General features: G+C 41.3%; 1 protein-coding gene across 6 annotated transcripts; it reads right to left on the minus strand.

Moving 5' to 3' along the window:
• Positions 1–20: 20 nt before the first annotated feature.
• On the minus strand, positions 21–16,980 carry NFYB (nuclear transcription factor Y subunit beta). Of its 6 annotated transcripts, none has more exons than XM_067697782.1 (8): positions 16,830–16,980; positions 14,170–14,256; positions 7,440–7,533; positions 5,893–6,023; positions 3,622–3,819; positions 2,315–2,396; positions 1,294–1,373; positions 21–470 (listed from the first exon to the last, which is right to left on the minus strand). In XM_067697782.1, exons 3-8 carry the CDS (start codon positions 7,531–7,533, stop codon positions 438–440), a joined length of 618 nt encoding a protein of 205 aa, XP_067553883.1. In that variant the 5' UTR covers positions 14,170–14,256; positions 16,830–16,980; the 3' UTR covers positions 21–437. The 6 variants fall into 6 exon arrangements, with proteins under 6 accessions (XP_067553883.1, XP_067553886.1, XP_067553885.1 ...); XM_067697785.1 differs by lacking the exon at positions 16,830–16,980 and adding an exon at positions 16,016–16,695; XM_067697784.1 differs by lacking the exon at positions 16,830–16,980 and adding an exon at positions 15,720–16,009.
• Positions 16,981–22,202: the final 5,222 nt, after the last annotated feature.

A 22,202-nucleotide genomic window follows, 5' to 3' on the forward strand; every position in this document is an offset into this window, starting at 1 on the left:
AAGGCAACTTGCATTCAAAATGAACTCTACCCTTATTTTTTATTAAAAGGGCAAACATCATGAATTAACCCAGCTGCTTACTTGAATTATTACAAAAGTAACATGATTCAATATGAAAATAAGAAACTGTCTACAAATCTCTGACAGTAATAAACTGCAATATACAATGCATACAGGAGTCATACAGAGCAACAAACTCTCGTACAAAACAAAAATATTTTAATACCTTTAAAATCCAAATTTTTCTTTAAAATCATTCATGAAAAAGATTCTCAAGTCAGAATTAACACCTCAATTAGTCAAGCATTGGGAAGCTACATTACAACTATTTAATATACAAAGAGACATCTTTTCACCAGTCAGCTCCTTCTAATGTCTCTGTTCCGGAATCATACAGACTCAGTTCTCTACACTCTCCAGTCCATCATTTCTTCGGATCATGAAAACTGAATTTGTTGAACACCAGAAATCTAAGATTTGAAAATTTAAATTGAGCAGAATTAAAGAAAAAATAGTTTCCTGTATATTATAAACATTCAAAGAGTAAAAACAACAGACGATGAAAAATAAGTCTAGTTCCCACCCCAAATCTCCATTCTCTCTACCTAAGGAGCTACTTCAATAATTTGTGTATCTTTACAGAAATCTATGCAAATACATTCATTCCCTCAATATCCATGGGGGATTGGTTCCAAAATGCCCTGTGGATGCCAAAATGCACAGATGCTCAAGTCCTTTTTCTTTTTTCTTTTTTTTTTGCAGTACGCAGGCCTCTCACTGTTGTGGCCTCTCCCGTTGCGGAGCACAGGCTCCGGACGCGCAGGCCCAGCGGCCATGGCCCACGGGCCCAGCCGCTCCGCGGCATGTAGGATCTCCCCAGACCGGGGCACGTACCCGTGTCCCCTGCATCGGCAGGCGGACTCTCAACCACTGCGCCACCAGGGAAGCCCGCTCAAGTCCTTTAATCGGCCTTCAGTATCCATGACTTCTGCATCTGCAAATTCCATCTGCGATTCAACCAACCACAAACCACAGATCGGAAACATGATCCATGGCTGGTTGAATCCATGGGTGTGGAACTCGTGGATATGAAGGGTGAACTGTATGAACATCTGTGTACATATCTGTAACCATTAGAGAATACTATACACAGTTATATATTTTGAGAAAACAATTTTTAACAACGTTTATCAGATTCTTAATGTGTTGACGTTAACTACCTGTGATTAAAAAAAATTAATGAATATAATTTTTTTAATTATTTAAAGTATTAATAGAAAGAAGGTACTATACCTGTTGATATGATGTTGTGTAAACCATAACATTTTGTTGCTGACCATCTGCAGTTATTAAGCCAGCTGGTAACTGGTTAGCTAAAAGACAAAAAAAAAAGTTAAAGCAGGAAAAGAACTGCATCTGCTTTCTTGACCTGAACCTTAAGGTTGTGTGATTTTTTTCCATTTAAAAAAGTTCCCTAAAAATGCACATTTTTTTCCTATAGCATTTTTCAGTTTTCTTAAGTGTACTTTCGCTAATTAATTCCCCATGGGCATAAAAGACTGGATGGAGTTTCTGACTCATAAGTAGACCTACACTGTGAGGCCTGGTTGGGAGCAACACTTACATAACTAAGCAACATATATTTTAAATATGAGAAATATATATATACATATAAATTTTATATGAGAAATATAATCACCATAGGACCTTTTATTTCACCAATATGACACTCAATTTTTTTTTTTTTTGGGGGGGTACACGGGCCTCTCACTGTTGTGGCCTCTCCCGTTGCGGAGCACAGGCTCCGGACACGCAGGCTCAGCGGCCATGGCTCACGGGCCCAGCCGCGCCGCTGCATGTGGGATCTTCCCGGACCGGGGCACGAACCCGTGTCCCCTGCATCGCCAGGCGGACTCTCAACCACTGCGCCACCAGGGAAGCCCAACACTCAATTTTTAAGAAACCTTCAGTTCAAATTTATTTAAATCACAAGATTTTATATTATAAACAACAATTCTCAATACTCCTCTCATGTGAATCTTAAACCAAAAACTAGGGACTATGGAAATCCATTAGAACTACTGGTGAAAGATTATAATCTCTGCAGAATTAAAATTTATACGCTTATCCCTCACTGACTTCAAATATAAGGGCATGAACTAGTAAGAACTATTCAAAATAGTGCTATGTCAAAACACTCAGTGCTAATATTCCAAAAGTTCTACTGCAGACATATAGAATTAATCACTGCCAACAATCTACATGACTCGTAAGAACGAATGTAGCTGCATAAATGTATCATAACACTGCTTACTAAATGCCTCCTCTGTAAGCTCTTCACTTAGTCCATCTGTAGCTGTGACTGCTCCACCAATTCCTTTCTCTCCTTTCATAGCCTGAGGAAGGGAAATCAAACAAGTAATCACTATATTCAAAACAACAACAACCTGTTTCCTAAATGAGAATGCTTACTTATTTCCTAAAATTAGGAGCTTCTATTATTACAAAATACAGAGTATTTATTAGTGCTTCTGGTTAATAACATATGGAAAGGTCCTTCAAAATGCTGTTATATATGCAGTAGTCATCACAAGACAGTGTTAGTAATGACCTAGAAAATCTAAAATATTTATGAATAAAAATAAAGTTATTCCACACTACATCAAAAGGAAAAGAGAAGTCTATTTACAGATGAAGTAGTCTGCAAAAACTGTAAATACCCAGCTTGCAGATCTACTACAAATGATCCAAGTTATCATTTAACTATACTTGCAGCTCTCGGCCAGCACTACAGCAGCCAGTTTGGAGTTTAAAATTCCTAAATCAAAATTACAATTTGGATCAGAGACCTCTAAGTTTCTGTCCACTCTCAGGTTCTAATGATGCTGAAGATTTGGAAAAGTTCTGTAAAGAATTTACACATTCTCTTCCTACTTTAGTCATTCTGTGCAGATATCACTAATTTAATGGGATTCTAACACTAGAGACATTAAGAAAGTATTTTGAAAGCAATGTGGATCTGACACCCAAGTTGGAGTGTAGGAATAAATATGCTGATCTCAATTCATTTTCACAAAATTCATACCACATGCAAAGAAAAACCAAATAGGAAATGTAGAAGAATTCAATCAATAATAAGAAAAGGTTATAGTTATAATTCCCTTTTTCTTATCTAAAAGGCCGCAAGCTTTGAGATGCTACTTCTTTTAAATTAGTAACAATAACAGCATGTGCTAACATTATTGAGCACTCTGTATGTGCCAAGCCAAGGGCTGTACATGGATTATTTTACTTAGTCCTCTCAGTAACTCTGTGAGGTAGGTACTATTATTATTAGCCTCACTTTACAGACCAGGAAACCAAGGCCTAAAGTACTTAAACAGGCTGCCCAGGGTCACAGAGTTCAGCATCCAGATGGTCTAAATCCAGAGTCCATGCTCTTAATCATTACACAACTATGCTGCCATTAGTAATACAAAGGAAGAAAGAAAGGACTTCCTATTTAAGTTCAGTAATGTAAGTGATTACATACTTCTGAGAAATGATTAATACATTTAAAAAGTTAAAAGTGAATAGTGTATCTTATTTTCTTAAAAACATAATGGGAGACACTTTACTTACCTCTCTGAACTTCTGAAGGTATAATTTCAGAGGTTCTACATAACTGTCGAAGCCTAAGGTAGACATGGCAAAGAGAATATCTTCTCCATTGATTGTCTTCCGTTTCTCTTGATGGCATCTTTCACTTGCTTCAGATGTTATAAAGCTGATGAACTCACTTACACATTCTTGAACACATTCTTTGGCATCTTTTGCAATCTGAAGAGAAAAATCATAGGTAAATCTGCAGGGAATATAACCACCATTTTCCTAAAAACCTGCAAAAATAAAAGGCTATTCAGAAGAATATAAATTTCAGTTTATGACTGTTAACCTTTAACCTTCAAAATGTATGCTGCTAACAGTGACGTAACATATGCTATTAAAATTGCAACCCTCATTGAGTGAGACTGAAAACTTAAATACAAATGAGAGAAGCCTTGACAACTGTTCACACAAAACAGAATTTAGGTTTAAAAGCAACTACTGGATGACCCTACCACCCCATAAAAATGAAAACTCTTACAAACCAAGTGCCCCAAGAAAATCAGTCCTGTTATGTCTGGAGTGTACTGTGGGCTAGACTTAGGTACCGCTTCTCTGCCCTGGCATTTCCACCAGTGAGGACACCAGAAACTTTTTAAAAACAAACTGAAAACTAAATTCACTGTAAGGCTTACAAGGGAGTGAAATAATGACATCTGGTGACATTTTTATTAATAAAGATACAAAGTGTCCGGAATACGTTTTGAGTTTATGAAAAAGCCTACCAAAAGAAGCACACACCTGCCATCTCATTATAAAGACAACTCTTCACTTAGTGGTCTAGGGTTTGAAAGTGAAACTCTAATAGATTAAATCATGCAATTCCAAAGCCACTTCTAACAGGAATGACAAAATCCTCTGCTGAAACATACTGTCTTTCACCTCCATGCCTATTTTACATCCTGGTGAAAAGTAACAAGAGTTACTGCATAAATGCAGTCAAACAAGATAATATAACCTGAGCTAGATACATAACTTTAGATGTTCCAGCAGCTATGCTAAAAAAAAAAAAAAAAAAAAGGTGAAATTAATTTCAATATATTTTGCTTAACCTAGTAAATCTAAAATATTATCATTTAAACACAGGATTCCATTTAAAAATTGAGATATTTTAAATACTGTAAATCAACTATACTTCAATTAAAAAAACATTTTAAAATTGAGATCTCTTTATCCTTTCTTTTATACTAAGCCTTCAAAATCTGGGGTATGTTTTACATTTACAGCACATCTCAGTTCATTCGGCCAACATTTCAAGTGCTCAATAACCACATGTGGCTAATGGCCACAGTACCAGGCAGCACAGGTCTAGCATAGTAAGCAATTATCAGCAGTTGTGCTTTTTTCCCCTTAAAACATAAGGAGGACCACTCAAATTGGAACTTCTAGGCTTCGTGATATATTTTAATAATGTATTTCTTTGTAAGCTTTATTACTTTCATAAGTATTTTCAAAGCTACAATAAAATGAGAGAAACCTTATTATGCAATACAAAACAATATACAAAGTGTGGACTTTAGTTCAGACCAAGTGATAAGTAGAGTGACAGTTTTTAAAAGCTGTTATAAGTAACTGTATATACAGTTATTTCTCCACAAGACAAAACTACTTTAAAAGATCATGCCAGTTGAATTAAATGTATGTTACTATTTTTAACTATAGAGAAAGTTTCCAAACATACAGATTTGGGGGGAAAATCCTTACTACATCCATCAGCCCAACATGGTCCAATTTTGCTGCAACATTACGGAAGTTACAACTTCATATGCCCAAAACCTGATAGTTCTGACAATGCACTTTTTTTTTTTTTTTTTTTTTTGCGGTACGCAAGCCTCTCACTGTTGTGGCCTCTCCCGTTGCAGAGCACAGGCTCCGGATGCGCAGGCTCAGCGGCCATGGCTCACGGGCCCAGCCGCTCCGCAGCATGTGGGATCTTCCCAGACCGGGGCACGAACCCGCATGCAGGTTCGGCAGGTGGACTCCCAACCACTGCACCACCAGGGAAGCCCACAATGCACCTATTTTTAAAACGATTCTTAATTCTGTTTCATCTGCTTCCAGCAAGTGGGGAGCAGGAGCGCCGCTCAGCAACCAAGTGTGTACAGCTGAGATGTGTGTTTTGCTGAAAGGGTGAATGACTGAAATCAACAGCTAACTATATTCATGAAATATGTGTTCATGTAGTTTTACATGCCCTCCTCCCCACCCCTGAAAAACAAAACCCAGTTAAATTCTCCTCAGCATTACCTTTCCCGTTTGAGGTATGGCATTTTTCATTATCCTTGCAACATTTGCAATTGGAAGATATATATCTTGTTCTCTAAAACTTTCTTTTGAACCATTTGTGTCTTCATGATCATTCATGCTGTCCTCAGTATCTAAGTAAAAATAACAGGTTTATAGCTTCTCATAATTTTTCCTTCAAAATAGAGAAGACTACCTCAGACAATCTAAGATAAGAAACATTCTGGTTCATTTTCTAATCGTTTTTAGGGATTAGGACAGCAGTTCTTTTCACAATTTTCTCAGGGCCATAACTGAGCCTCCTCATTCATTTCAAACCCACTGCCTCGAATACTCTTATCCTCAACTCTGCCTACTAAGTCCTACCTACCCACTCTCCAAAAAGCTCAAATACACCTCCACAGCACCTTCAGAAGTGATCTCTCCTTTCACAAAATATCTCAAACAAGTGCTTCTTTGTGTCTCTTCTCTAACACATTTTATAATCCTTATTTCTCATTCCCCCTCTTAGATTTTTGCTACCTGAGGCCAGGGATCAGCTTTGTGTCCTTCCTAGGACTTGGTACAGCACCTCCAACAGAGGAGGTGCTCATAAATTATCTGTTACGTAACTTAGCTATAAAATAGAAGAGACTGTGATCTATGGCTCCATGCATATAACAAGATTAAAAGGGTGTGTGTTTATCCAAAGCCAAGTTTATATAGAATGGAAAAACTGGACTTGAATATTACTAACCCAATTGGATTACCACTAATGTAGTAATAGTTTATGAACAAAGCTATAGCAGTAATCCAATGTTCTTACAGAAAGTAAATTTTTAGATATAACTGAAGCTTTCATAGTACAAATAATATCCTTTTATGATTAAATGCAGTATCTTGTAAGTAAACTTCCCACTCTTTTATTAATATATGTATTAAATAAGAAAGGTACTTAAGTTGATTCAGTTTACATTTTTACATGTTTAAAATGATGTTATCAAAATTAACTTGTTTGAATATCTGTTTTAGGATGGAATAAATAATCACCTACCCCCAACTGCCTTCTACAAAAATATATCTTAGTGTTTTTTAATCTTACACATCAGAATGCCACAAAAGCAAATTATTTGATAGGCCAACATAATACTGCCATTCTACTACAAGTTAAAACTTAATATTGAATAAAAACCAAAACTAAGTCTGTTCATAAGTACCAGAAATATAATAGCTAGCAACCACCCTCTAAAGAACTACTCAGTTTATCAATTGAGTAAGAATTCGCCATATTTAATACTTAAGTAGGAAATCAATAACAAATCATTAAAGAAACTGTACCAGCTTTAAAAAGGCATACTTTTATAGAATTATTTTCTAAAACCCATCATTCTTTTGAAGACTATTTCTAATAAAAATAGCAAAGTATACCTTTTTAGACTATCACTAAACTGTGACACAGAGTGCTAATTTTCCTGTAAAGACAAAAGTAACATAGAACATCACATCAATAAAATTTCCACTTTCTAATTTGTTCCTACTTGTGAATTTGTTTCTAATTGTGTCTTTCTTACCATCATGAGGCTGTATAACATAATGACTTCCTCCAATATAGTCTGCAGAAATTCCTAGTTGAGAAGCATCTGTGGTGGAACTGTCACCATCCATCTATGAGGAAAAAAAGCTTTCAATAATCTTCAATAAAACTTGTCTAAAAACTACATAATAGATTCAGTGCTCATAAATTGTCATAGGATGAGTCAGTTAAATTTTTCATAGCCTTAAGCTTACTAAAAGAAAACATATTTCTTGATTTGGAAACCTTTTGATAATTTGCCTATGATTCAAGATTCCCTATTCACCCTCTATTAAGTGATAAGCCTACGACCAACGGGGAAACAAAACAAGGAAATGAATTTAAAACACACACGTCTTTCTTTTCAATTGCATAATCATCAAATATAGTATAGGCAACCCTGACTTACAACCTAATTTATCTCTGTAATGGCAAGCAAAGCCAAAATCAGCTTAGTAGTTAGCCACCTGGATATATCCAGCCTGTTCAGCTCTCCTGCTAAAGCCAGATATTCCTACACGAACTTTTTTGCTCTCGCTGCAAACTTTCTTTGCTATCTCACAGAAGTTCCACAAGAGACAATATCCTGGTTAAAACTGTTGTTTGGTATAAGAAGCATATGGATTCCTTGCACAATTCTGTACCCATGCAACCTAAAAGTACACCCACATTTTGAACAAGCTCATCACCCCTAATTCTAGTCAAAGGTTAATTTTCTCTTCCCCCACCCTCAGACTTTTGACTCGTTAAGGAAAAAAGAAAAGGAGGGGTCAGGGAGATTGGAGATCTGCATATAAAAATAGGAAAATGATAACCACAGACAAAAATGAGAGTTAAAATGACTTTTGGTTTTTTTTGCTGTACGCAGGCCTCTCACTGCTGTGGCCTCTCCCTTGCGGAGCACAGGCTCTGGACGCGCAGGCTCAGCGGCCATGGCTCACGGGCCCAGCCGCTCCGCGGCATGTGGGATATTCCCGGACCAGGGTACGAACCCCTGTCCCCTGCATTGGCCGGCGGACTCTCAACCACTGCGCCACCAGGGAAGCCCTAAAATGACTATTTTAAAAGAACCCTGGGAGTTCCCTGGTGGTCTAGTGGTTAGGATTTCACGCTTTCACTGCTGTGGGTTAGGGAACTGAGATTCCCTGAAGCCACACGGCGCAGCCAAAATAAAAATAAAACCCTGCTTAATTTTACTCAGAGGTAAATGATTTCTAAGAGAGAAAATCTGGGCGGGGGTGCGGGGCGGGGATGGACCCATAAGCCCTGAACTGTCTCCATTCCAACATGGCAAATCCTGGAAGTCTTTCTGCTTTGCAAATAATACTATTCAGAACAATAAGGGACTGGCTAATTGTGGCTGGAAAAATTTTGAATGCATTATCTGAATAAAAAGCATAGCAAAAATTAAGTGTAATTTACATATGCTTTCAGGCCAAATCAAGAAGAGACAGTTGATGCTAAATGTTTATCAAGGCCCAGGACCCAGCACAAACTTAGTGTTATTAACCGCAATATCTGAGTCCTTATGTAACACCTCTTCCTTTCCATCTCTGTTGGATTTTTATCTAATACTAAAATACCAGGCTAGTTTACAAGTCTTCAATAACATGGCATTTCTTTGATGCATCTGTTGACTGTGGTATCTAATTTAACTGTAAATACAGATACATTTCCATAATTTATATAGCTGTTTTAAGGGGATAGAGAATAGAATTCACTTACTTTAATAATTTGTGAAAGTACAGGGTACCTATTTATGATGCTTCTTAGTGCCCTCTAAGAGAAGGTAAACAGCAGTCAGTGAGCTCTGATTTAGAGTCTTATTGATCCCTGAAAACAAGCATCCCTACCGGTTAAATGTATTTCTATATAAAATGGAAATAATAATTTCACCTTCCCCATCTTAAACAGCTAATATATGTATGAAGCATTTTCCAAATATAAAATGCTATTTTGATCCTAAAATGCTATAAAGATACTAGGAGAGTTGTCTTTAATAGATATGATGATGGATTTATTAGCCATGAAAGAGAGGTCAATTAGGATAGCTGTGAATGGATTAGTTTTTACAATGCCCTAGGGGAGATCAAGGTGCAGGAGACAGGACCAAAGTGGTTAAAAGCCTACAACTAAGAAACAAATACAGTTTGTTTTTTTGGGAAGGGGGGTTGGAGGCAGTTACAGAAATCCTTTGCTAAATCAATGTCCACAGGATAGCCTGAGTCTTTTTAAATTAGCTGATGAGCAAGACCCTGTTGTAATAACCATGATCTGAGAGATTAATTTATAGATATAATGTAAAAAAAGTGTTAAAAGCAAAAAGTTTAACTCACATTATCTTGTCATGCACTGGAATTAGCAGCAAGATTATCACCTGGATTAAGAACATTCGCCTCTAAACCTCAGTCTTCTAAAAATTACTTCTGAAAGTATTTCATAGAGTTGTTGGAATTAAATAAAGACTAGAAACCTGCTAAGGACAGAGTCTGGCACATAGTGTACTCAGATGTCAGATCTCACCCTCCCTCCTTTGAAGATAAGCCACATGTCATCTGCTTAGCTGTACGCGTCTTTGGTTCTGCAAGTTTTAGCTTTTCTGTCATTTCACCACTCCTGTCTTCCTCTCTTCTTTCTACCATTAAAATCCTGCCCCATACTTTAATCCCAGTGTTCACCCATCCTCCTGAAATCTGATTTACCCTATTCTGTAAGCCAAAAATCAGTGTTCCCATCTTGGAATCCCCAAGGCTCTTAGAATCTTCCATTCAACAAGCTGGCCGCATCTTTGATGCTTACAATATGCTAGCTATCCTCCTATATATATATAAGAAATGAGGGGGGTAACTTCCTAGATACATCCCAAAGGCTTTTTCTAGGTCTAAAACTTCCTATTAAAATTCACAATTGTAGATTGTAAGCCAGTGAACAAATATTTACCGAGTAAGCACCCTGTATTTATCAAGTCTGTGCTATGTGCCGACAACGTCACAGGTCAACAACAAAGACAAGGTCTCTGTCCTCATCTTGCAGAGAAGACAAATGTTACGTAAACTGGGGTCAGGGGGACGGGGTGGGGAGCACAGCCTATTAGTATTTCCAAGGCACAGGCTCTGGAATCAGATCACCTGGTTTGAATTCCCTGCAACTTACTGGCAAGTGGGACGAGAATAGTACTTACCATGTAAAGACATACCATAGTACGATAGGAGTACTCAGTAAATGTTATATATAGTTATTAAATAATGACAAATAATTAACTAATTGCTAGTGCCCAGTGCTAAGGAAAATAAAGATGTTTTGTTATATGCTTCGGGAGTTTATTCCATAAGGAACCTCACTAGTCTAAAAGAGTCAAGGAAGGCCGTATTAAGAAAATGACGTTTAAACTGAGACTGAAAAATGAACAGCAATCAGTCAAAGAAAGATGGGACGAGAATGTTCCAGGCAAAGGAAACTGAGAAACAGTACTGGTGGGCTGATGAGCTAGTAGAGGCTGGGTCAAGCAGTATCTTGTGGACAAGAGTAAAGCAAAGAAGAGTTTTAGCAGAAGAATGCAAATCAGATTTCTTTTTAAAAACATCACTCTGGCTACAGTCTAGTGTAGAAAGTGAACTGGAGGGGAGTAAGAATGGCGGCAGAAGTCCAGTAAGGACTGTAATGCTGCATTTAGGGCATGAGTTCAGGAAAGATGATGAACATTCCCAGTATCAACAGGACAGCAGCACTGGACAGCAGAAGCAGAGACTACAGAGCTTTTTCGTTGGTAAAATCAACAGACTTGGTGGCTGACTGAATAAGAGCTGGAGGAAGAACCAAGGATAATGCTGGGATTCTTACAGCTGGGGAGACAGATGGCTTTCACCAAAGAATGCAAAAGGAAGGGAACAGGAGTGCTAGGAGGATGCAAAGAGCCTAGCTGAAGTTGGTGACCATAAATGTTTAGTGGAATCGGTATGTCCAGCTGTGATACTTACAAGCCTGGTAAGAACAGAGACCCTGAAGTGTTGAATTCCATCCAGACAACAAAGAGGAAAGAGCATGTAGAATAATGACGAGAATGGGTAAAATGATCAATCATTAGCTCCAAGGGAACTGAGAAATATGGACAAAGAGTAGTTAAAGCCCATTAAATTAACTTTATTGACTATTCTAAGTATTTAGTTTAACCGGTAATATTGTTCTCTAAAATATTATGCGAAATAAATGGTCAGCTGTCTAAGCTAGTAAATTTTATTCTATAATTTTTTGATGTAGCGGTATCTTAACTATACTAATAATCTGTTGCACAAATGCGATAAGTAGTGCCCTCTTCAATATGTTTAACATTTTTGAGCACTTTCTAAATACCTTATGCAATGTTCATGACTCCATGAAGCAGGTGAGAAAATTGAGGTTATGTGAGGCTAACGACTTGCCAAAGGTGGCAACCTAAACGAGACCGAAGTCCAGAGTCTCAGATGCGAAGTACTTTATAGTACTTGTTCCTGATAGTTTTTCAAATAGTCCTTAAGCCTACGTCTTTAATTTGTCCTCTAAATTCTGAGTCTACTGATTGTATATTAAAAATCTTCAAAGATGCTTCTCAAGCAAGGACAATATTAACTTCCCCATTTTCAAAATGAAATTGCTATGAGAAGTGAAGGTATGGTATAAAAAGCACTTAGCAGGGCTTCCCTGGTGGCGCAGTGGTTGAGAGTCCGCCTGCCGATGCAGGGGACACGGGTTCGTGCCCCGGTCCGGGAAGATCCCACATGCCGCAGAGCGGCTGGGCCCGTGGGCCATGGCCGCTGAGCCTGCGCGTCCGGAGCCTGTGCTCCGCAACGGGAGAGGCCACAGCAGTGAGAGGTCCACGTACCGCAACAACAACAACAAAAAAGCACTTAGCAAAGTACATGATACACAGTAAGAACTCAGCAAATGTACCCTAGTATTATTACTGTCCCTTCAAATACAGTTCTCATATTCTTCCCAGGCATAAAAAGTCTTCTCTCTTACATGACCCCTTTCACCTGTTCTGTGGATCAATTCCTTTTTATCTCTTTGAGGATAAGAAATAATACAAAGATTCCTCATCTCTAGTACCAGCTTCTTCATTCTTCCTTAAACATGCTTAGTCTCCCTCATTAAACACACCAAGTACATATAGACACATACAAGCTTAATTCTGCTCCACACTCTGTCTGGCTTATCCTCACCCTGACAGTCCTTACACACCTCTTCAGTCCTATTGAAACTCTGTGACATGTGTTTTTCCATCCCAACATGATACTGAAACTGCTCTCAAAAGTTGCCAAAGATCGTGCCTTCAACCTACTTGACTGTTCTTTGTAGTGCTGGCCACTGCTGACCCCACATTTACGCTTGGAATTCTCTTCTCCCTTGATTTCCAAAGCAATATTCTTTCCTTCCCACATCCTACTTGTTAGTTTTAACCAACAATCGTTTTCTCTTTCTTCCCTTACTTTCTTAATAAACTCATTAAACATCATTTCTATGCTCATAAGTCCTACATCTACAACTATATCATGACTGCCACTCAAGCAAGCCAGGCCTGTAGAATATGTCTGATATCCCACCACTGCAAACTTAAGATACCGGAAAATGAAGTTCACCTCCCCCATCCCCTGCAAGGAGGCAATGGATAAGAACTCCTTCTGAACTGCTGCAATTCCATTGTTAATAATGCCATCTCTCTACGTACCCTTCCAGGCTAATTATACCAGTGTCATCTTAGGTTCTTCCACCTCCTCCAAGATCTACCTAATCTGTTTAAATGTTTTCTGGATATGCCCTTCCTTTTCTACTTACACTGGATTACTATCCAACCTACCTGGGTACATGTAGTTTTAAGACCAATCTCACTGAAACATTGCTTCTATAGCTCTTGAACCTATAATGGTTCTAAAAGTCTTCCGCATCAAATCCAAACCATTTCATGGCTTTACATGAGAGGTTCCCCTACTTAACCTAACTAAACTGGTTTCCAACTCTATCTTCAGGGCTGATTTTTTTAAAAAAACCTTATTTAGGGACCACCAGGTTCTTTTGTTCTTGTTTTTGTTCTTCTGTTTTAGGAGTGAGGCAATCATGTCTCAAGGAAGTTGTGACATGCCTGATGTTACAGATGTAGTATCAGATTCAAGATTAAGTATCCAGACAGGTCACGTGGCATCTCTTCACTGGATTATCCTGTGAAATCCCCACCTGGACCATGCAGATCTACTGCCCAGCCACTAAACATAAGTCACTCACCCCTACCTTCAGGCTTTTGCTTATGGTGACAGCCTGCACCTATCCAACCCCACTCATCCTTCAAGGCTCAGTTCGAACCCTGCAGGCTCCCTCCATGACATTCCCAACTACCAAGCCCACCACACCTCTCTTTTCACTTGTGCTACCCTTAGAACCAGCATTTTCTGTTCCACACATAACTTGCCTCTAAGTATTCAATTTGACTAAAGCCCTACCAGCTAAACAGATAGCCTCTTGAGAGCTGGGATGGCTTTTTACCCTGTAGCCTGGACAACTCTTAAGGACCCAGAGGAAACACTTAATATATGCAAGTCCCTAGAAAGAAGAAAGCAACAGGAATGAGGAGAGGTACTGTCTGGCCTTGAAAGGCATTCATTCTATCAGGAATCTCCAATATAAATCAGTTACAATTTTGTTTCCAGCTAATTACAGTTCAAATCAAATTAACAACCAAAATGATAAAACATACTTACTGTCAAGAAATACTTTGAGAACCGTGTTGTCAGTGGTACTCAAGAACACCTGCCTAAAAAGGTGTCTAATCTCTGCCCAATTCCAACCTAGAAGATAAACATCTATTAGTAGTAAAAAAGTTAGCCTATAGGCTTTCTTCCTAGTAAAATTTAAAAAGGCACATATAATTTTACCTACTATTCTTATTTAATGGAGTGCATGGCTAAAAAATGGTGCAAAAAGCAAGCACCCAATAAATGTTTGTTAAATTGGAAGATATATTTTGGAGAACTTACAAAAAAGTTAATGCCATCGGGGGGAGGTATTGCTTTTCCAACATAACCCTATATTTAGTCATGTTCATCATAAATATTCATCACAACACACCAAATTATGTAATATGCAAGAGACCAAAAATCATGTTAACATATCTAAACTATTTAAAATATCGACACCCAGACACGAACACCCCAGTTATCAACGTAATTTTTTGGTGATGATTTTCTTATTGTTTTAGAGTGCGATTTAGAGTCCAAAAGCTCAAAAGGCGAGACAAATTTACCTCAGAGTATAACGCTTTTAAATATCTCAGATTATAGTGGGAAGAAGATACATGTTGCCCAGAGAACAACACAATTAAGACCTTTATCATTTTAAGGTACCACCATTTTGGACTCAAATTGCATCTCAATAGAACTTCCTTCTCACCTTAAGGCATAAATAGCCGAATAAACTAGCATCTATAACAATGTTACAATCTCCCTTTCTCATTTGCTTTTCCTCTTCTCGAGTGAAACGATTAAATGGAGAGTGGGGGGAAAAAAACATACCCTTTCAGTGTTAATTTTTAAAAGAAGAAAAAAATACCGATACACATTCAAGCATGAAATCTAGTAAATGGCAGAAAAAATTATAACCACTGAATTGAATTTTAAAATGCCATTACAAGGGTCCAGGCAGCAAAGACTGGCTGACATTGCCCACTGTGTTATAATCTTAAAAGGAATTTCTAATTTCTTTCCAAATATCGTCCTCTTCCTAGCCCAAAGCTGCCCGGAAAATTCCTTCCTTGTAGCTATAAGTGTTATTTTTTAAAGGGTGTCTCTGGGGGGGTAAAAAATCCTCAGAATCCTTAAAATATAGAAGCTGTAGATATTTATGTATTTTTGCTGGGGAAAGGGGTGCCACACCTCACCACACTCACCCAAATAGTTGAGTCGGTATATATTTAGATTCGGTATATCAAAGAAAAACACTATCACCTCATATGGTATATATTTTCTTAAAGGCAGGTTATGATATATATGAAAGCTCAAGGGAATGCATACATCTGTTTAATGTTTAAAGAAATGCAAATTTGTATCCAAGAAAAGCAGTAGACCCTTCCTTCCTCCACCCTCCATTCTTTGGCATCAAAACCAGAGTTTTGCATCAATATAATCCTTAAATTAAAAACTACAGCAGCAGTGTGAGGAAGGAATAATTGCCTTTTAAGGTATTTGGGTTAAACTTTCAATACTTTACAAATAAAATCCCTATTTGTTAATGCCACTTACATTGATCGGTTTACCTCATCACTTTATATTGCTGATTAGTTTCCATAGAAGAAAGCCGAAACCATCCCAGTGATTCGTGGCACGAACCGTGGAGTCCATGCAGGTTAGTGGGATACTATTTTTTTTAAAAGGTCATACGCTACCTAACCTTGCTTAAATCATCTCATTAGAGTACTTCGGTCGAGATTACGACTTGTGGGTCCTCTAATTCTTTGTTCTCGGAGACTACTACTCCTAAAGCCTGACATATCCTCCCCGCCTCCCACCCAAGATTAAAACCTTAGTCCAATCCGTAAGGCTTCCTTCCCACCTTCGGGGCAAGTCCAGGGACCGCAAGCCGCCAGATGGCTGCATTCTTTACGCGCAAACCAGACTGCGGGGAAACCAAATCCATTCCTTCCTCCCGGGGACCTCGCTTCCTCCCCACGAAGGTGCGCGGACTGGCCTCGGCCCCACGGCCCGCCCGGCCGACCTGTCAGTCCCGCCCGCGCGGCGAGGACGCCCCTGGCGCGCATCCCCCCGACTCGCCCGGCCCGGGCCCGCGCCCAACGCCCGCCCGCCGCGCGGCGCTCGGGGTGCCGGGGCAGACAAAGCGGCCCGGCCCCGCCGTGCCTCCGCGGACCGGCGGGCGGAAGAGGGGCGCTCCCCGGGGACCCCCGCACGGCGGCCAGGCCCAGGGGTCAGGATCAGGGCCGGAGGTCCTGGCTGCGTCCCCCCGCCCCCCGGCCGGCTCTCCGCACAAAATGGAGCCGGCCGGGACGCCGCCGAGAGCGGGGCCCGACGGTGCCCCGGCGCCCCCTCCTCGGCCTCGGGCCCGGCGCTCTGCGGCGGCGGCGAGCAGGGGTCGGCCTGGCCCGCGTCCCGCCGCTCCTCGGCCCCGCGCACAAAGAGCCGCGCAGCGGCCCCGCGCTCGCTCCTCGGCCGGGCCCGCAGCGGGACAGGCCTCGCAGGCGCCCGCTCGGCCCCGGCTCCGGCCCGGGCGGGAGGGCGGGCGGGAGGGAGGCGAGTGCCCCCGGCCGCGGCGGCGTTGGCGGCGGGGACGGCGCCGGGAGGAGACGGACATTTCATTCGAGCTAAAGTGGAGTCGGTTTAGGAGCGATCATTGGCCGAAGCGAGACACAAACCTCCAATGCAGCCCTGGTTGGCTCCCGTCTCCAATCGGCTGTTTGGTTGGACAGAAAATGGCTGCGAAGGAACCAGTCCCAGCGCGGAGCTCCGCTTCCAGGACTCGGCCTTCCCTCCCTCCGCCGCGGGCCGCTTCCCTCGGCGCGACACCCTCCCTCCGCGCCTCCCGCGTGCCCGCCCGGCGCGGCCCCGCCCCGGCCCCGGCCACGCCTCCGGCCCCGCCCCGTGCGCCGAGCGGCTGCAGCTGTGCCAGCCTGCAGAGCGGGCTGGGGGCAGCTGCCGTTAGGTGCTGTGGGTAGGTGCTGCGGATAGGTCCTGCGGGGCACGGCGGAGCCGGCCAGCGGCCTTCTTGCTCGGCGGGGGATTCCAGGGACCGGGACTTAGGCGCGCTTCTGCTAAGGTCTGTGCGGACTTGCTTCCTGCGGTGTTTTCCCCGGACCTTGCGAAGCGTGATTTCTCAGCCTTCCCTCTCTTTTCAATCGCCTCCCTCCACCAAGTGCAAGTGTCTCATCCGCCTGCCTGAGTGCAGCCTGCCTGCGCCTCGATTTTTAAGATGGGGAAACCAAGGGCAGAAGCTGTCGTCCAGGGCAACACCCGAACTGCAGGGTGGAGTTGAACGGCGATTGTCTCCTGGGACGCTTTCAGTACCTCGTGTTGGCCTTGTGTCCCTGTTAATGTGGCCACATGCACAACGCTCCTTCTCACTCGGCCGCTGAGCTCCGGTATTCGTTTTTCAGATTCCATCTGAAGTTGCAATACTCTCCTTCAGGTTTAACAAGCTGGTCAGTCCAGGCAGCCTTCACGCCAGCTTAAAATGTTGCATATGCTGCCCCCACCCGCATAGTATTTGCAACATGACGTGGCTTTTCCCAACCAGATGACATTTGGGCTGCAAGAATGCATGGCCCATTCTTGCCTCGGTGCAGCCAAGCTCCCTCGCTGTCTTTCCCTGAGTCCAGTCTGGTTCGGACTTCCCTGGTCTGTGACCATCAGAGATGGGCGGTGGACCAGACACCACTCACTGCAAAGGGGGCAGGATTTTTGCAACCGGGGCCGGGAATCATGTTCCCTTTACTTCCACTAAACAAGTGGCCCGGTGCCACATTAAACTTTCCAGCTTTAATCACGTAAAAATATGTAGACATGTTTTATTTATAAAGCTCCTACTGTTTCTCTGCATATTTTCACATTTCCGGAGCAAATAAGGAAGCAAAGACGAATGAAAGCCTCCAATTATTCCAAGAGGAGTGAGTAGCAATACCACCCTGGGATCAGACAACCTGATCTGAATGCCAGCTCCCCCTCTTACTGGCATGTGACCCTGGCCAAGGTTCTTGACCTCTCCGTGACAGTTTCCTCACCTCTACAATGGGAGTAATACTGGCTACTTCTTAGGATTGTTTGGAATTCACTTACAGTAAATGTACAGAGAAAGCCCTAAGAAAAGTTGGCCCATTAGCTTAAATTGGCTTATTACCTTTGTATCACATGAATTTCAATCTCCATCAAACTTTTAAAAACTGTTATTTGCAGAAAAGAAATAATGTTGGCCTGTGTTTAACTCCTCCCTTTCTCTACCATTACCCATAAAGTGGAGTTTTAGGAGTGAAATGATGTACTCAAAGGCAGGAAATGTAAAAAAGGAAGTAGTAGAACTGGAAGAAGTATGACAAATCCACACAATGGATGATGAATCAAAAGATGCAAAGATAACTGACGACTTTCCCTGCATTAATAGGGTTTTATTTCAGTGCCATTGATCTAATAATCTACATGCTTAATTTCGAGTCAACAAAGGATTGTTCAGCCCCTACTGTCTACCAGTCACTGTGCTAGGAGCCTCAGGGCTACAGAGGTAAATAAGGCACTCTCCTTACCCTGGAAGCTGACTCTAGGAGACTGGAGACCCAGTCCACACCCCTCTGCAGTTGAATCCCAGTTAACCTGCCATGACAACCTATGTTCTCTGTGCCTTTAATACCTGTGTTCAGGAGTCCCCCAATAAACATTAACCATTTTTCATGATGACATGGTGAAAGAGAGGGATGTGGATCACAATTTAATGTCTTGGAAAAGACATGCTCTAGACTAATCTAGACTTTGTATTAAAGGTCAAAGGATAGGTGATTGTCTTTTTTCCCCTCCCTAATTCGTACACCACAGCTGCCCCTTAATTTATACCACTATATATGAGTCATAATTCAGCAAACATCAAAACAGAATCCCCAGCACAATGAAGACTTCTCAGTTGGATTTTACTTTATTACTTTAATGAGGCCTCACTTCATAAATTCCCCTGATGACAGTGTCTGTTATAGTATTGTCTCCGTTTCCAACTTCCTAGTCTACTCTTGCCCCTATCCTCTCCATCCATTCTCTGCCCTGAAGGCCTGGAAGGATAGGGCTTCAGCTTCCCTCTCCCACCCCAGCTATGCCTGTCACCACTGCCCCACCTCACCAGCTTCTAGACCCACTGGAGGTTTTCCCTGACCCCTGACCTCTTTAAAAGCCCCACCCTATAATGTCATCCACTCATAATAATAAGTATTATTATGTTCGCTCCAATATACTTAACCTCATTGGATTGTCTTGGTTGGTTGTTGTCTATCAATATATCCAAAATAGGAGCACTTCTCATTGCATCTCCTCTCAGCAGGGCAACTGCAGTGATCTCCAAACTTGTCCCCCTGCTTCCGCCCCGGCCTACACAGCAGCCAGACTCATCCCCCGAAAACAGAAGTCAGATGCTGTCACCCCTCTGCTCAGAAATCCTCCAGTACCTCCCCATTCTCCTCAGAGTAAAAGACAAAAGACTTTACAGTAGTCTTGCAAGCAGAGAGTGACAAGGTTGTTCATTCCAAGTTGAACAAAGGAAAAGATTAATCGTTTTCTGGCCATGAAACAAGCAACCACCAGAATCTTTTTTAATCAATCTATGACAACCTCCCAATCAGTGACAACCCCTGACTTCAGAAAGTTAGCCAATGAGCCATAGCCACACTCCAGTAATCCTGCTTTCTTCTCTAAAGGTCAATTCGTCTCTGAACAGTCCAGCTTCTAAAAGTGCCAGTCTCTGAACCCCACACTTCCTGAAACACTATATAAGACCAAAGACTTCTCTGTTCAGAGATACTCTGCCTTATAATACAGCTGTCCTTTGCTTAGCAAGAAATATATTCTGCACTTTTTGTTTCTTTCAGACATGAAGATCAGACAAGGCCCTATAGCATCTACAATCTTATTTCCTCTCCACTCCCCCTCTAACTTCATATCCTATTTTCTCCTTTGCTCACTCCACTTCCTTTTGTCCTTATTTCTGGCAGGAATGCTCCTGCCTCAGGGCCTTTGCATTTGCTATTCCATCCGCATAGCACATTCTTCCTTCTGATATCCACAGAGCTCACTCTCTCACCTCCTTCCGTTTCTTACACCAACCTGATCACTTATCTAAAAATTGCAATTCCAGTTCCCTACCCCCACTTTCCCTTAACTGCTTTATTATTATTATTATTTTTAGTAACACTTATCACCTTCTGACCTACTGTAGAGCTTCCTTATTTATTTTGTTTATGTTTTGTGTCTCTTCCTGCTAGAATGTAAGCTCTATGAGGACAAGGAGTTTTGCTTGTTTGGTTCACCCATGCATCCCAAGCACATAGTAGCGTATTCAAAAAATATTTGTTGAATGAATGGATGGATTTCTTTTTTTTTTTTTTTTTTTTTTGCTGTACGCAGGCCTCTCACTGTTGTGGCCTCTCCCATTGCGGAGCACAGGCTCCGGATGCGCAGGCTCAGCGGCCATGGCTCACGGGCCCAGCCGCTCCACGGCATGTGGGATCTTCCTGGACTGGGGCACGAACCCGTGTCCCCTGCATCGGCAGGCGGACTCTCAACCACTGCGCCACCAGGGAAGCCCCGAATGAATGGATTTTTAACATTTCAACTTATTACAATATACACTCCTTGAGTGCAAAGACCTTGTGTTCACTGCTGTATAATCAGGACCTGGAACAGTGTCTGCACATAGTAGGGGCTCCGTAAATACGTAAGGAATGAATTCATGAGCAGGCATTGGATAACACTGTACAGGTGGTCCCCGACCTAAAAGTTTCCACTTATGATTTTTCAACTTTGCAATGGTACAAAAGCAATATACAGTCAGTAGAAATTGTACTTCAAATTTTGAGGGGTTTTTTTTGTTGTTTTTTTGTTTTTTGTTTTGGCCATGTGGCTCTCCTGATCTTAGTTCCCTGACCAGGGATCGAACCCATGCCCCCTGCAATGGAAGCGTGGAGCCCTAAACACTGGACCACTAGGGATTTCCCCAAATTTTGAGTTTTGATCATTTCCCAGGCTGATGATATTTGGTGTAATACTCTCAGGATGCTGGGCAGTGGTAGCAAGCCACAGCTCCCAGTCAGCCATGAGATCATGAGGGTAAAAACCAGTACACTTACCACCTTTCTGTCCCCATACAACCACTCTATTTTTCACTTTCAGTATAGTATTCAATAAATTACATGAGATATTCAATACTTTATCATAAAATAGGCTTTATGTTAGATGATTTTGCCCAACTGTACGCTAATATAAGTGTTCTGAGCATGTTTAAAGTAGCTTAGGCTAAGCTGTGAGGTTCGGTAGGTGAGGTATATTAAATGCATTTCAACTTACAGTATTTTCAATTTCCAATGGGTTTATCAGGACGTAACCCCATCATAAATCAAGGAAGATCTGCATCTTAATTGATAATATAAATGACCCTGAAATTACCAAAGCATCATGTGTCATCTTTCTCCAGAGAAACAGAGTTAATAAACATATTTAAAATTCCTCAAGTTATTATGAAGTGTTAATCAAAATATTCAAAATACGTTCATCTCTAGTTCCACACGGATTAGATGAATTAATATACGAAGATGATTAAAACATTCTTTGATCAACCTGAAAAAGCAACAATATCCCTCTCCTTTCTAGGGCTGCCCAGGCCAAGGACTGGAGGGGAAATTGTCTTTAATAGGAAGGATAGCCAAAAAACATCTTTTTCTCATTTCGTTTGCTTTTGCATAAACTGTTGTAGTCTCTGAACTTGCGGCCCTGTCTGCAGTCTCTCTGTGATCTATTTACTGTGACAGGTCCAGATTAATCTTACTGACACACAGCTCGTATCATGTTATTACCTTTTAGAAATCATGAAAATACCTGCCACTTATTGTGTGTTTACTGTGTATTGTGTACTCCAATAAATGATTCACACATGTTTTCTCATTTCAGCCACACAATGACTTTGTGAGGTAGGTATTATTATCCCCATTTAAAAGAAATGAAAACAGGCTCAGAGTTTAAGAAACCCAGAAATCACCCAGCTAGTG

This window comes from Pseudorca crassidens, chromosome 11 (genome assembly GCF_039906515.1).
Source record: "Pseudorca crassidens isolate mPseCra1 chromosome 11, mPseCra1.hap1, whole genome shotgun sequence".
Classification (NCBI taxonomy): Eukaryota; Metazoa; Chordata; class Mammalia; order Artiodactyla; family Delphinidae; genus Pseudorca; species Pseudorca crassidens.